This window comes from Haliotis rubra, unplaced genomic scaffold, assembly GCF_003918875.1.
Source record: "Haliotis rubra isolate DU_JTF1 unplaced genomic scaffold, ASM391887v1 Scf26, whole genome shotgun sequence".
Classification (NCBI taxonomy): domain Eukaryota; kingdom Metazoa; phylum Mollusca; class Gastropoda; order Lepetellida; family Haliotidae; genus Haliotis; species Haliotis rubra.
Window position 1 is genome coordinate 566,308 of NW_025766669.1, and position 16,981 is coordinate 583,288.

Genomic DNA, 16,981 nt, shown 5'->3' on the forward strand with positions numbered 1-16,981 from the left:
GACAAGCCTGGAGACTTGGACCATCTGATCCACATATTGGTCAACTAGCTATGACAAGCCTGGAGACTTGGATCATCTGATCCACATATTGGTCAACTAGCTATGACAATCCTGGAGACTTGGATCATCTGATCCACATATGGTTAAACTAACTATGACAATCCTGGAGACTTGGACCATCTGATCCACATATTGGTCAACTAGCTATGACAAGCCTGGAGACTTGGACCATCTGATCCACATATTGGTCAACTAGCTATGACAAGCCTGGAGACTTGGATCATCTGATCCACATATTGGTCAACTAGCTATGACAATCCTGGAGACTTGGATCATCTGATCCACATATGGTTAAACTAACTATGACACGCCTGGAGACTTGGACCATCTGATCCACATATTGGTCAACTAGCTATGACAAGCCTGGAGACTTGGATCATCTGATCCACATATTGGTCAACTAACTATGACAATCCTGGAGACTTGGACCATCTGATCCACATATTGGTCAACTAGCTATGACAAGCCTGGAGACTTGGACCATCTGATTAACATATTGGTCAACTAGCTATGACAATCCTGGAGACTTGGACCATCTGATCCACATATTGGTCAACTAACTATGACAATCTAGACTTGGATCATCTGATTAACATATTGGTCAAGCCTGGAGACTTGGATCATCTGATTAACATATTGGTCAACTAACTATGACAAGCCTGGAGACTTGGACCATCTGATTAACATATTGGTCAACTAGCTATGACAAGCCTGGAGACTTGGACCATCTGATCCACATATTGGTCAACTAACTATGACAAGCCTGGAGACTTGGACCATCTGATCCACATATTGGTCAACTAGCTATGACAAGCCTGGAGACTTGGACCATCTGATTAACATATTGGTCAACTAGCTATGACAAGCCTGGAGACTTGGACCATCTGATTAACATATTGGTCAACTAGCTATGACAAGCCTGGAGACTTGGACCATCTGATTAACATATTGGTCAACTAGCTATGACAAGCCTGGAGACTTGGACCATCTGATCCACATATTGGTCAACTAGCTATGACAAGCCTGGAGACTTGGATCATCTGATCCACATATTGGTCAACTAGCTATGACAAGCCTGGAGACTTGGACCATCTGATCCACATATTGGTCAACTAGCTATGACAATCCTGGAGACTTGGATCATCTGATCCACATATTGGTCAACTAGCTATGACAATCCTGGAGACTTGGATCATCTGATCCACATATGGTCAACTAGCTATGACAAGCCTGGAGACTTGGACCATCTGATCCACATATTGGTCAACTAGCTATGACAAGCCTGGAGACTTGGACCATCTGATTAACATATTGGTCAACTAGCTATGACAAGCCTGGAGACTTGTACCATCTGATCCACATATTGGTCAACTAACTATGACAAGCCTGGAGACTTGGACCATCTGATCCACATATTGGTCAACTAGCTATGACAAGCCTGGAGACTTGCATGGATATGACATTGACAAGTCCAGACACATAATTGAGTGTGTGCACAAGGACACGACTATGTGCAACAAATTGTGGTGTCTTCAACAACAGGGCCACCTGTGTCCCCTATGAATACTGACACCACCTGATATCTTGAACGGAGAATATATTCTATACCTGAATCCCCACCTGGGTCTGAGATACAATGCAAAGTCAAATATGCTAAATAAGTTTACTTTCAAAAACTTTGAGTAAATGTTACCCAACTTTGGGGTCATTTTTAATCTCAGCATCCTTTACGTGGACATGGACATATACATCACCATGTGACATGTTGACTCCATGAACTATTTTGTTTCAATATTGTAACATTCAGTATGGAGAAAACTGCAGGGTGCATACGTCATGTTCCTCATGTTACAGAAATTGATGCCCACAAATGTCCCTTATTATGGGTAGGAGCTCATAGACCCGTGAAGATCCAGGTTAGAATTGATCTTCAGTAGCCCATGCTTGTCGTAAGAGGCAACTAACGGGATCGGGTGGTCAGGTTCGCTGATTTGGTTGACACATGTCATCGGTTCCCAATTGCGTAGATTGATGCTCATGATGTTGATCACTGGGTTGTCTAGTCCAGATTTGATTATTTACAGACTGTCGCCCTATGGCGAGAATATTTCTGAGTGCAGCATTAAACAAGAAACAAACTTGTAAAACTCATACTTCATTGATTCATATATATACTGTCACAGTCAGAAAACATTCAGTCTCAGTTAGCTGCTCAAACTGATACCATTGTGTGTATAGGTCAAATTAGTGATGACATTTATTTGAAATGATCACCGGAAATCAGTGATGACACAAAGTGTTAACCAAAAGTTGAAGTTTGTCCTGCTGTACTGTTAGGTTTTGTTTTGTTCGTTGTTTAACGCTGGACTCAGCAATATTCCAGCTATATGGTGGCGGTCTGTAAATAATCGAGTCTGGACCAGACAATCCAGTGATCAACAGCAGTCTTGTCATTTTGGATACAATGACATGTGTCAACCAAGTCAGCGAGCCTGACCACCCGATCCCGTTAGTTGCCTCTAACGACAAGCATGGGTTACTGAAGATCAATTCTAACCTGGATCTTCACAGATCTACTGTTAGGTAACACACTGTCATAATGATAACCCCATACATCTTTCAACAAGCCTCTTGTCTGAGAAGGTTCATGAATATTTTTAAAAATCATTGCTGAATTGTTACACTCTTGTGTGGGGTAGTCTGGTATGCTATTGTCAGGGGAGGTGATATGTTTTTTCAAGTAAATTGCTTAATTAGAATAACTGTATGACTTATTACATACCCTCATTCCCAGGTGGGTCATTCTTTATTTATTACCCTCTGATTCCTGATAACACAAATCCTGTAGCAGAATTTCCAGACAGAAAACTTCATTTTGTGTGTCCTCTAGTGATTTGGCATGAAGGCTTGAGCTTTGTGTCTCCAGGTGATGACCTTATCGACACATACAGCATCACGACTTCGCTGACAGTGGCTCCTTGCTACTGTATAAGTCCCTGTTCATCGATGAATAATTTGTCTCGCTCCCTTGAACTGTGATTTATGAGAGTCATTTGTATTGTTTTTGGACTGTTATGGCGCCACCATCACTCTATTAACCGTTATTGCCTCCAACGTCCAAGTCCACTGGACATAATTGTCTCTTGGCATCATTTTGTACCTTTTAGTGCAAGTACATGTTTACTGAATGAAAAGAGTTAGAAAAGTGGTGATGATTTGGGGATTTAAGCTGCGTTTTCTGACATAATGCGTATTTCGCACACGGTGGGGAAACAGGCCTATTTTTTCAGATATATATGTGAAACCATTCTCTTCCCACAGAGGTTACTTGTCATATCTTCCTACGAACCTCTGTTCTTATACGTCCCTTTCATGGTGCGAGTGTTCAGGATTTGTGATTAGTTACAATCAGATTTAATTGTGCAATCAGCAACGTTGTTTTAAAAGTGATCATTCGCAAGGCCTCGGTAATTTCCGTATGCTTCGGGAGAACTAGAACCTCTTCCCCTGCACATTCTGCAAACATTTCTTCTAGACAGAACTCAGTCATGTAATGGCTGATCAATGGAGTCTCCATCGCCCTCGTTGACAACTGACAAGCTAGCCATTAAATGTCTTGTGTGTCACATCAACACAAATACCCGGCAGAGGAGTGATATTTGTGGCCCCACATTTGCTTGTATTAGTCAAGTCGATGATTGGATAGAAAGAAGGGAGATAATTTGTGTTGCGATTTTTTGCCCGATAGGGGATTTTATGAGAACCGGGAAATATGGCCATATTAGAAGAGATGTTTGTAGGAAGATATGACAAGCAGCCTCTGTGGGAAGAGAATTATGTGCAACTTGATCAGTGGTGAGACTTCACTATGAAAATCTCGTCACGATATGGCTGAAATATTGCCGATGTGACGTTAAATAATAGCTCACTCACTCACTATGAAAAATATCCCCATACAATTCCTGATCCTTACTTGTTTTCTTCAGAATATTAAATTTTCTTAGTTGTGTGCAGTGGAATAATATAATCCTACAATGAATTTTAAAATCACTCAATTCTGATTGGTTAATCAGAGGTTTTAAATCAGAGTACAGAGATAGTTGAGTTTCATTTGAATTGATCATCAAAGTTTTACACTTACGATCAAACTTGTCCTCCAAATTGGTGAAAAATAAGTGATATCTTTTGCAGGAGTCCATGCTTCCCAGCCCCAGGTGTCAGAAGGGCAGTTGATGTTGGAAACACTGCAAGGCTTTGTCATGTTTGTCAAGAAGAATGGTATAATCCTGTATGTGTCTGACACTGTAGAGCAACACCTGGGTCTAAAACAGGTGAGTGTGTATAAGACACTGTAGAGCAACACCTGGGTCTCAAACAGGTGAGTGTGTATAAGACACTGTAGAGCAACACCTGGGTCTCAAACAGGTGAGTGTGTATAAGACACTGTAGAGCAACACCTGGGTCTCAAACAGGTGAGTGTGTATAAGACACTGTAGAGCAACACCTGGGTCTCAAACAGGTGAGTGTTAAATCAAATTAATATTTCAAGATTCAGTGTTTGTTTAGCAGCTTAACGTAAAGTTTAACATATGTTAGGAATAAGAAGATTGATTCATTGTCAAATTCCATTTACCAGTGACTGCTAATGGTACTGTGGTGTTATTACCCGAGTTGTTGGATGACTGTGAACTGACATTTACTGCTGCCTGGGGAGCACACAAACCAAGCCTCAGTCCCCTCACATTCCCATCCTACCAGGTACCCATTCACTGCTTAGTAAACAGAGTCCCCTCACATTCCCATCCTACCAGGTACCCATTCACTGCTTAGTAAACAGAGGCAAAGCCCCTTGCAACCAGCATTGCTCAACTTTACCTGATTTGTGATTTGTATGCAGTACACAGGGCCTCATTCCTTGCATTTTGTACTGCCATAGTAGCGATGATGATGATAATTATTACTATAATGAGTGAGTGAGTGAATTTGGCTTTACTCTGCTTTTAGCAATATTCCAACAGTATCACAGCAGGGGACACCAGAAATTGGCTTCACACATTGTATACATGTGGGGAATCGAACCTGGGTCTTTGGCGAGACAAACATGAACACTTTAACGAGTGGGCTACCCCACCACCCATTTTTTTGTATATACAGGATGATGATGATGATGATGTATGGATGGCTTTAGTCTAGAGTGAATTCTTTTGCAACAGTAAACATACTATTCTTAAGATACGTTTGTATTCTTCAGGAAAACCTCTTGGGAACATCTGTGATCCATATCATCCACCCTGAGGATATGACAGAGCTGTCGAAGCAGTTTAAGGTCTCTGTATCCAACAAAACAGCTGATGGTAAGAAAGACATACATTTTGATATGTAGTATATATTTCACCTTCTAGACATTCGTATTAAAAACTGAGAATTCAAAATCTGTTTCGGACACAAACTATGCTTTGAATTTTGAAGTAGTGTACCTGTAGATGCACAAGCATGTGTAGTACTGATTATCCAGTGAGAAGTCTTAAAATATATTGTATGTAAAGAATCATGTTAACTTTTTCTTTTTCCTGACAATTCAGCCTCTGCAAACGTCCAGAACATTCTCCAATCAGAACAGAAATGCTCTTTCCTTTTACGGATGAAGTTTCAATTCTCTAGGAATGATGAGAGGAGTCGTCAGACAGGCTACATGGTATGTTTCTTTTTGTGTGTTTGCATGAAGGTTTTGTGACATATAGCAATAATCACACACATCTCCCTGACATCCAATACACATTAACACAAGACACACTGTCACACAAATCTGCCTGACATTTGATAAGTGTTTACACCCAAGATACACAGTCACACACATCTCCCTGACATCTAATACACATTAACACAAGAAGCACACATCTCCCTGACATCCAATACACATTAACACAAGACACACTGTCACACAAATCTCCCTGACATTTGATACGTGTTTACACCCAAGATACACAGTCACACACATCTCCCTGACATCTAATACACATTAACACAAGAAGCACACATCTCCCTGACATCCAATACACATTAACACAAGACACACTGTCACACAAATCTCCTGACATTTGATCGTGTTTACACCCAAGATATACAGTCCACACATCTCCCTGACATCTAATACACATTAACACAAGAAGCACACATCTCCCTGACATCCAATACACATTAACACACAATATACACACAGATCACCTTGACATCCAATACACATAAACACACACAAGACACACACATTTCTTTGACATCCACTACTCATTAACACACAAGACACACATCTCATTGACATCCAATACACATTAACACACAAGACACACACATCTCCCTTTCATCCAATACACATTAACACAAGACATACACATCTCCCTGACATCCAATACACATTAACACACAAGACACACACATCTCCCTTACATCCAATACACATTAACACACAAGACATACACATCTCCCTGACATCCAATACACATTAACACACAAGACATACACATCTCCCTGACATCCAATACACATTAACACACAACACACACACACATATCCCTGACATCCAATACACATTAACACAAGACACACACATCACCCTGACATCCAATACACATTAACATAAGACACACATCTCCTGACATCCAATACACATTAACACACAAGATACTGTCAGACACATCTCCCTGACATCCAATACACATTAACACACAAGACACCCACATTAACAAGACACACTTAACACATCTCCCCTGACATCCAATACACACAAAACACACACTGTCAGACACATCTCCCTTAAGACATTAACACAAGACACACTGCCATACACATCTCCCTGACATCCAATACACATTAACACACACGACACACTGTCAGACACATCTCCCTGACATCCAGTGCACATTAACACAAAACACACACTGTCAGACACATCTCCCTGACTTTCAATACACATTAACACAAAACACTAGAGCTGTGTATCATGGCCTAACTGGCGAGACGATATATCCCGATACCAGTTTAATGAGGCGAGACGATATATCATGAAAGTATTGGCAAGGACCATGCGAGATGGTGGCGATATGATACATATCGCGATACTTTACAATTTCTGAAAACAGAACAGATATGATAGACAAAATGACGTTAACTTGTTAATTTGTTATTCAGCAGAATGTGTTACATTCACACACACTTAAAAAGCTGTTCATCTAATAAAGTTTCAGCTTTTAATGCTTAAGAAAGTACAGTCAAACATATTCAGTATACTAGGATCTAATAAAAATAAATTTGAAACTGAAGTTTCCCTTGGGAAGTTGTGTTTCTACACCAGTGCTTTCACAAACAATTCAATGTAATTAATATCAGAATTCAGAATCACTGAAAAAAACAACTTTAGTCTGCTTTCTAAACTTTATCTTACCCTTGTTCTCCCTCTTAACAAAGCTTAGACATCGTTCATAGTTGTTAAACAACTAAAACATATTTCAAATACTTGAAGACAAGTATTCTACAGTTCACAGAGTTTGAAAAATGTTTACACTCTTTCACGTATACACCAACTCCTTTGTCCATGTAACAAAGATAGCAGATACAAACAAATTCCTATAAGGTTCAATTTCTTTTTAAAATTCAGAAGAATTTCAAACGGACTCCCTTCCTATTCCTAATGCAATAGGCCTACTCCTTACAAATTTCAGCTGAGCACAATTTGAAAGAATAAAGCCTTAAACAATACAAACCTACAAATACTGGATACAGAATAAAACCCTTTCTTCAAAGATATCAGATTACTTGTCATAAAAATTACAGTTGATTGGATATCACAAAATCAGAATGAGGTAAAAACAAAATCAAATTTTCTTTGGGTATAGAATGTGAATGAATATATCTTTGGTCAAATTAAATAATCAATGGGATTTAGATGAAAAGTTAGTAAATTAAGTACATAAACCGAAATTTGAGGAACAAACAAAAAGCAGTCTGTAGAAAGGGTGGTTGGCTTATCTTCGGGTTACGTTTTCGTCCAAAAAATGTTCAGGGGGAAAGAAAACGACATTGTATCACTTCGCGTGAACGAACAAGAGAAGATTTTTTCAGTAAAGACGTCAAATTTGCCATTAAACATCACCAGACATAATGTACAAAACATACCATTTTGAAACTGATTTTAAGGGTCAAGTTAGGGGGGTCAGGTTACCTATGAGATCGGCTTATGTACGGTAATATGCTACTTAAGCAGTATCTCTTGTGGCGATACATCAATGTATCATGGACCCTTGTGATATAAATATCCTGATATTATGCCTAAAAGTGTTTTGTATCAATGCACCCGTATCTCGTAATTAACGATGCAAACATCGATACTATCAATAAGTCGTTACACCACTAATTAGCACACAAGACACACACATCTTGACATCCAATACGCATTACCGCAAGACACACACACATCTCCCTGACATCCAATACACATTAACACAGAAGACACACACATCTCCTTGGCACCCAATACACATTAACACAAGACACACTGTCACACACATCTCCCTGACATCCAAAACACATTAACACACAAGACACACACACACATCTTGCCACACTATCAAACTGACAACACACACAAGACATACAAGACATGTTGCTACCCCTGGCCTTTTCCCAATATGGCTTCAAGTTACTCGTTTATACATAGAAGAATCACAAGTAAGATGTATTTGTTTATGTCCAAGGAACCTGAGAGGGTTTGTTTGGTAATTAAGCTTGCATGCACACACAACCACAACCACACTCCAAGTTGCGTAACTTGCTTGATTGAGTGTGTGCCTTAGCAAATGCCCTCTTCTATATGTAATTAACCTCTGCCCCACCAGGGGGTGCTCAGTGTTATCTGATCGGTATTGTCCCCAGCTGATACCGCAGTCACTTGCATCCAGTTGTGTTACATGTGTTACACACCCATTACCATCACCGCTCACTCTCTCTTCATCATTTCAAAGATACAGAGACGGAAATAAAAGCTAAATGTATTTAAACAGAAACATATCAAATGGGACTTTCTTTAAGATGAAGTGTGAGAATGTTAAACATGGTTCTGTAAGAAGGTTCTCCAGTAAATGGATTTATTGACTTGCTGCTGTTGAAATGTTTGCAGGTGGGTTCGCTGAGTAGCCATTTTGTTGATAGTTATGAAACTTGTAATATAAAGCTTTTCTTGAAGGTTCTCCAGAAGAACTATTGATTTCTTTTTTATTTGTTCTTTGTACATTATCTGTGGCAGGCAGGAGACCTTTTGATATATCTGTAAACTGTATGTTCATTTCTGTTTGTTCTTTATTTATTGTCTGTAATGTATGGGGCAAAATTTCAATATCTATGAAATGTCTATTTCTTTTCTTTTTCTTTGTTATTAATCATCTTTGATGGACAGGTAGTCTGTGATACAGACCCTGAAACGAACATATCCAAGAAAGCCCATGCAAGTCTAGATTATGTGGCAAGTCTAGATTTCCACAGTTTGTGAAAATGAAGAAAGTCTCTGGGCTCCTTTTCATTATATTTTGTGATTATAGTTTATACTGTTTTTTTTCTGTAAAATATGTTGATTTCAGAGACTAGATGTTAGTCTAATGGACAGAGTTTAATTTCAAATGTCTATCAACAAATTCTTTTCCATCTGTTTTTGACTAGTTATATTTGACTTCAGTGAATCGTATGAAATATTTACAAACTGTGTATTCGTATTTGTTGTGTAGCTAGTACAGTGGACGGGCCGGCTGAGGTTGCGGCCCTCCAGGAAGGCGTGTGGCTATGCCATCGAAGGCCTGGTGTGCATGTGTCAGCCCCTACAGACCAACTCCATCCTGGAGATCAGGATGGGAGGAAGCATGTTCATCAGTAGACATGACCTTGGAATGAGGTTTACGTACTGTGATCCCAGGTACGTCAGCACTTACTTCTCACGTCATGCATGGTGTTCATATAATGTAGCTCTCGCTCGCTTGCTCACTCACCCACCGACCCAACCACCCACCCACTCACTCACTCACTCACTCACTCACTCACTCACTCACTCACTCACTCACTCACTCACTCACTCACTCACTCACTCACTCACTCACTCACTCACTCACTCACTCACTCACTCACTCAGATATTACAGCCTGTAATAACCTGTATGTGTAGGATAAAGCACTCCTCTTCGGTTATGGTTGGAAAAGTAAGACCCGAGACCGGAGGGCGGGGAGAAGTAAGACCGAGAGCGCGAAGCGCTGAAGGTCTTACTTCTCTCCACCCTATGGTCGAGGGCTTACTTTCCCAACCATAACCGAGGAGGAGTGCTTTATTATACATATAAACCGTCAATGATGGATAATTAGATGATCATGTAATGAAGCTACATAACAGTAACTGAAGCGCTAGTAAAATCAATTGAATGACAGTAGGCCTAACTATAAATAGATAATTCAACCCTTGTTCTTTGTCGGCCCGGTGGCTGTGAGGTAGAGCGTCCGCTTATGAATCTGAAATATATGGTTCCAATCCTGCTAGGGAAAACATTTGCACATTTAAGTTGATCTTTGACTATATTTTTCAATTGATTTCAAACACTAACATATCATCTGAATTTGAATGTTGATGTTAATATAGAGTTAGGAAAAAGTAAAACCTGGGAAGATGTCTTACTTACAAAAAGTAAAACCGGGAAATAGGTCTTACTTACGAAAAGTAAAACCTGGGAGCAAACAAAAACCTCAAATGCGGTAATTCCGGGAAAAGAAGCCATGTCTAATATATAGTGAGAAGCAGCCTTCAGGTTTATATGATTGAGATATTACATCCTGGCCAACTGAGACATAATAACCTGTATGATTGAGATATTACATCCTGGCCAACTGAGACATAATAACCTGTATGATTGAGATATTACATCCTGGCCAACTGAGACATAATAACCTGTATGATTGAGATATTACATCCTGGCCAACTGAGACGTAATAACCTGTATGATTGATCTGTACGATTGAGATATTACATCCTGACCAACGGAGACATTGAGATATTACATCCTGACCAACTGAGACATAATAACCTGTATGATTGAGAAATGTTATCCTGGCCAACTGAGAGATATTACATAATAACCTGATGAGAAATATGATTGGACAACTGAGACATAATAACCTGTATGATTGCGATATTATATCCTGGCCACATCCAGGACAACTGAGATGTAATAACCTGTAATGATTGAGATATTACATCCAGGACAACTGAGACGTAATAATCTGTATGATTGAGATATTACATCCAGGACAACTGAGATGTAATAACCTGTACGATTGAGATATTACATCCAGGACAAAGGGGACTAACACTAAACATCACCCATATTAATAATACAGAAGTTGTATGTCCATAGAACCCTCCCTATTGTTCATCACTCCAACTTCTAAATGCCACTCAAAGAGGTACATCCTGAACAATTGAGATGTAATAGCCTTTGAAAATGTGATATTACAGCCTCGACAATTAAGATATAAGAGTTGTTTTACACTGCAGTCTGCATCAGTTATATCGGAGAGGCCTGGAAATATTCCAGTAGGGGTCTGTCAAACTAGTGGTTGATAGCACGAACACTAGGAAATGTAATTGATTTTTTAATACTTGTAGGCAAGGGTTGTTGTTTTAGATATTTTCTTGACAGGGATTAACCACAGATCAGATATTTAACTACCTTATTCCAGGTCGGTTGTCATGTCAGGCATGCATCATGTATTTTATACCCAGATGAACCCTGCTGTCCCGAACTCAGATGTGTTGAATCCCTGGTTGCATCACGCTTAAAACCAACCCCAGCAAAACCTTACTAAACTTGTCAAACTGGATGTGTCAAGATCCTGGTCATCTTCAACTCAATCTATGGTCCCAGCGTCAAAAATAAGTTTTCATTTTCCCTGATAAGTTAAATTTAATTTTGTTGTTAAAGCCCAAGTAGATATCTAATGTATGTCATAAAGAATCAGAGAGCCTATTTTATCCCACATGTTGATTAAAATGGATTGGTTATTAAAGATTATAAATAGTTAGTGTATGATACAACAGATGGTGTTCACACTATCATCCATCTGCTCTGAGTACACCATAGAAATAGCATATTGAGACTGGGTACCAAATGGTCAGCTGAAGTTTCTGTATCTCTCTGTAGCATCCTTTATGTAATCTCTTATCTAAACTAATAACACTTCCAAGACACACACTAGCAGTAGTCTATCTCACAATCCCTAATCATATTATTTTCCCTTTTGCCTAGCTTTATCTTTAATGCAAAAGCCTGTGTGATTTCCTTAGCTTTAGTCTTCACCTCACTGGGGATCCTTTTCAAATTTAAATTCATTTTTCTCTCGGACTGAGCATGAGTCTAACACAGCAGGTATACACCCGTGTGAGCTGCATCTATGTTAGAGCACCTGTCTACAACAGGTGAGCCAGACGATGATGGACGGTATAATGGAGGGCGTAAAGCAGATTTCTGTCATTGTGTTTTCAGAGATAAATCAGTGTAGGGACATATTCTTGTCAGTTTTGCTTGCTGTTTACTCACCAACAAGCATCCAGATAGTGAGTGTTTATGTGAGAAATGCTCCTATGTGTCTGTGTGTTCCTTTATTTTTCTGTCAATGAGTTTTGTGTTTCTGTACAAGCAGCATCCTTGTTGTCTTGATGTTTGGATATGTGTGTGTGTGTGTGTGTGTGTGTGTGTGTGTGTGTGTGTGTGTGTGTGTGTGTGTGTGTGTGTGTGTGTGTGTGTGTGTTTATGTGTGATTAGATCTTGAATGTGTGAATATTTATTAAAAGTGAGTATATATTATATGTGAGTAAATGTGAGTGAATGTGTGTAAGATGAGTACATCTTGAGTGTCAAGATGGGTACATTTCCTGTGTGTAAGATGGGTACATTTCCTGTGTGTAAGATGGGTACATCTTGAGTGTAAGATGGGTACATTTCCTGTGTGTAAGATGGGTACATTTCCTGTGTGTAAGATGGGTACATTTCCTGTGTGTAAGATGGGTACATTTCCTGTGTGTAAGATGGGTACATCTTGAGTGTAAGATGTGTAGATTTCCTGTGTGTAAGATAAGTACATTTGCTGTTTGTAAGATGGGTACATTTCCTGTGTGTAAGATGAGCACATCTTGAGTGTAAGATGGGTACATTTCCTGTGTGTAAGATGAGTACATTTCCTGTCTGTAAGATGAGTACATCTTGAGTGTAAGATGAGTACATTTCCTGTGTGTAAGATGAGCACATCTTGAGTGTAAGATGGGTACATTTCCTGTGTGTAAGATGAGTACATTTCCTGTGTGTAACATGGGTACATTTCCTGTGTGTAAGATGGGTACATTTCCTGTGTGTAAGATGGGTACATCTTGAGTGTAAGATGTGTAGATTTCCTGTGTGTAAGATAAGTACATTTGCTGTTTGTAAGATGGGTACATTTCCTGTGTGTAAGATGAGCACATCTTGAGTGTAAGATGGGTACATTTCCTGTGTGTAAGATGGGTACATTTCCTGTGTGTAAGATGAGTACATTTCCTGTCTGTAAGATGAGTACATCTTGAGTGTAAGATAAGTACATTTCCTGTGTGTAAAATGAGCACATCTTGAGTGTAAGATGGGTACTTTTCCTGTGTGTAAGATGAGTACATTTCCTGTGTGTAAGATGGGTACATTTCCTTTGTGTAAGATGGGTACATTTCCTGTGTGTAAGATGAGTACATTTCCTGTGTGTAAGATGAGTACATCTTGAGTGTAAGATTGGTACATTTGCTGTTTGTAAGATGGGTACATTTCCAGTCTGTAAGATGGGTACATTTCCTGAGTGTAAGATGGGTACATTTCCTGTCTGTAAGATGGGTACATTTCCTGTGTGTAAGATGGGTACATTTCCTGTGTGTAAGATGAGTACATTTCCTGTGTGTAAGATGAGTACATCTTAAGTGTAAGATGGGTACATTTCCTGTGTGTAAGATGAGTACATTTCCTGAGTGTAAGATGGGTACATTTCCTGTGTTTAAGATGAATACATTTCCTGTGTGTAAGATGAGCACATCTTGAGTGTAAGATGGGTACATTTCCTGTGTGTAAGATGGGTACATTTCCTGTGTGTAAGATGGGAACATTTCCTGTGTGTAAGATGAGTACATTTTGAGTGTAAGATGAGTACATTTCCTGTGTGTAAGATGAGTACATTTCCTGTGTGTAAGATGTGTTTATGTTCTGTGTAAGATGGCTACATTATCTGTTTGTAAGATGGGTACATTTTCTGTGTGTGCAGATGGGTACATATCCTGTGTAAGATGAGTACATTTCCTGTGTGTAAGATGGGTACATTTCCTGTGTGTAAGATGAGCACATCTTGAGTGTAAGATGGGTACATTTCCTGTGTGTAAGATGGGTACAGTTCCTGTGTGTAAGATGAGTACATTTGCTGTCTGTAAGATGAGTACATCTTGAGTGTAAGATGGGTACATTTCCCCTGTGTAAGATGAGCACATCTTGAGTGTAAGATGGGTACATTTCCTGTGTGTAACATGAGTACATTTCCTGTCTGTAAGATGGGTACATTTCCTATGTGTAAGATGGGTACATTTCCTGTGTGTAAGATGAGTACATTTCCTGTGTGTAAGATGAGTACATCTTGAGTGTAAGATTGGTACATTTGCTGTTTGTAAGATGGGTACATTTCCAGTCTGTAAGATGGGTACATTTCCTGAGTGTAAGATGGGTACATTTCCTGTGTGTAAGATGGGTACATTTCCTGTGTGTAAGATGAGTACATTTCCTGTGTGTAAGATGAGTACGTTTCCTGTGTGTAAGATGAGTACATTTTCTGTGTGTAAGATGGGTACATTTTCTGTGTGTAAGATGAGTACATTTCCTGTGTGTAAAATGGGTACATTTCCTGTGTTTAAGATGAATACATTTCCTGTGGGTAAGATGAGCACATCTTGAGTGTAAGATGGGTACATTTCCTGTGTGTAAGATGGGAACATTTCCTGTGTGTAAGATGAGTACATTTTGAGTGTAAGATGAGTACATTTCCTGTGTGTAAGATGAGCACATCTTGAGTGTAAGACGGGTACATTTCGTGTGTGTAAATTGGGTACATTTTCTGTGTGTAAGATGGTCCATTTCCTGTTTGTAAGATGGGTACATTTCCTGTTTGTAAGATGGGTACATTTCCTGTGTGTAAGATGAGCACATCTTGAGTGTAAGATGGGTACATTTCCTGTGTGTAAATTGGGTACATTTTCTGTGTGTAAGATGGTCCATTTCCTGTTTGTAAGATGGGTACATTTCCTGTTTGTAAGATGGGTACATTTCCTGTGTGTAAGATGAGCACATCTTGAGTGTAAGATGAGTACATTTCCTGTGTGTAAGATGAGTACATCTTGAGTGTAAGATGGGTACATTTCCTGTGTGTAAGATGAGTACATTTCCTGTGTGTAAGATGAGCACATCTTGAGTGTAAGATGGGTACATTTCCTGTGTGTAAGATGAATACATTTTCTGTGTAAGATGAGTACATTTCCTGTGTGTAAGATGAGTTCATTTCCTGTGTGTAAGATGAGTACATTTTCTGTTTGTGTAAGACGGGTACATTTCGTGTGTGTAAGATGGGTACATTTTCTCTGTGTGTAAGATGGGTGCATTTCCTGTGTGTAAGATGAGTACATTTCCTGTGTGTAAGATGAGTACATTTTCTGTGTGTAATATGAGTACATTTCCTGTGTGTAAGATAAGTACATTTCCTGTGTGTAAGATGGGTACATTTTCTCTGTGTGTAAGATTGGTACATTTCCTGTGTGTAAGATGGGTACATTTTCTCTGTGTGTAAGATGGGTACATTTCCTGTGTGTAAGATGGGTACATTTCCTGTGTGTAATATGGGTACATTTCCTGTGTGTAAGATGAGTACATTTTCTGTGTGTAAGATGAGTACATTTCCTGTGTGTAAGATGAGTACATTTTCTCTGTGTGTAAAATGGGTACATTTCCTGTGTGTAAGATGGGTACATTTCCTGTGTGTAATATGGGTACATTTCCTGTGTGTAAGATGAGTACATTTTCTGTGTGTAAGATGGGTACATTTCCTGTCTGTATGATGAGTACATTTTCTCTATGTGTAAAATGGGTACATTTCCTGTGTGTAAGATGGGTACATTTCCTGTGTGTAATATGGGTACATTTCCTGTGTGTAAGATGAGTACATTTTCTGTGTGTAAGATGGGTACATTTCCTGTCTGTATGATGAGTACATTTTCTCTATGTGTAAAATGGGTACATTTCCTGTGTGGAAGATGGATGCATTTTCTCTGTGTGTAAGATGGGTACATTTTCTTTTTGTAAGAAGAGTACATTTCCTGTGTGTAAGATGAGTACATCTTCTGTGTGTAAGATGAGTACATTTCCTGGGTGTAAGATGAGTACATTTCCTGTGTGTAAGATGTTTTTATGTTCTGTGTAAGATGGGTACATTATCTGTTTGTAAGATGGGTACATTTTCTGTGTGTGCAGATGGGTACATATCCTGTGTAAGATGAGTACATTTCCTGTGTGTAAGATGGGTACATTGTGAGTGGAAGATGGGTACATTTCCTGTGTGTAAGATGAGTATATTTTCGGTATGTAAGATGAGTACATCTTGAGTGTAAGATGGGTACATTTCCTGTGTGTAAGATGGGTACATTGTGAGTGTAAGATGGGTACATTTCCTGTGTGTAAGATGGGTACATTTTCTGTGTGTAAGATGGATAAATTTTCTGTGTAAGATGAGTACATTTCCCGTGTGTAAGATGGGTAGATTTTCTGTGTGTAAGATGAGTACATTTTCTGTGTGTA

The 16,981-nt window shown here is 39.2% G+C and overlaps 1 protein-coding gene across 3 annotated transcripts in view; it reads left to right on the forward strand.

Moving 5' to 3' along the window:
• Positions 1 to 16,981, forward strand: part of LOC124280029 (hypoxia-inducible factor 3-alpha-like) — a 158,727-nt gene that overhangs the window by 125,754 nt on the left and 15,992 nt on the right. For all 3 annotated transcript variants that reach the window (XM_046715907.1, XM_046715909.1, XM_046715910.1), the window contains 4 exons: positions 4,252 to 4,391; positions 5,312 to 5,414; positions 5,643 to 5,755; positions 9,831 to 10,015. In XM_046715907.1, coding sequence (XP_046571863.1) covers positions 4,252 to 4,391; positions 5,312 to 5,414; positions 5,643 to 5,755; positions 9,831 to 10,015 — 541 coding nt within the window. The remainder of the gene's footprint in view (positions 1 to 4,251; positions 4,392 to 5,311; positions 5,415 to 5,642; positions 5,756 to 9,830; positions 10,016 to 16,981) is intronic.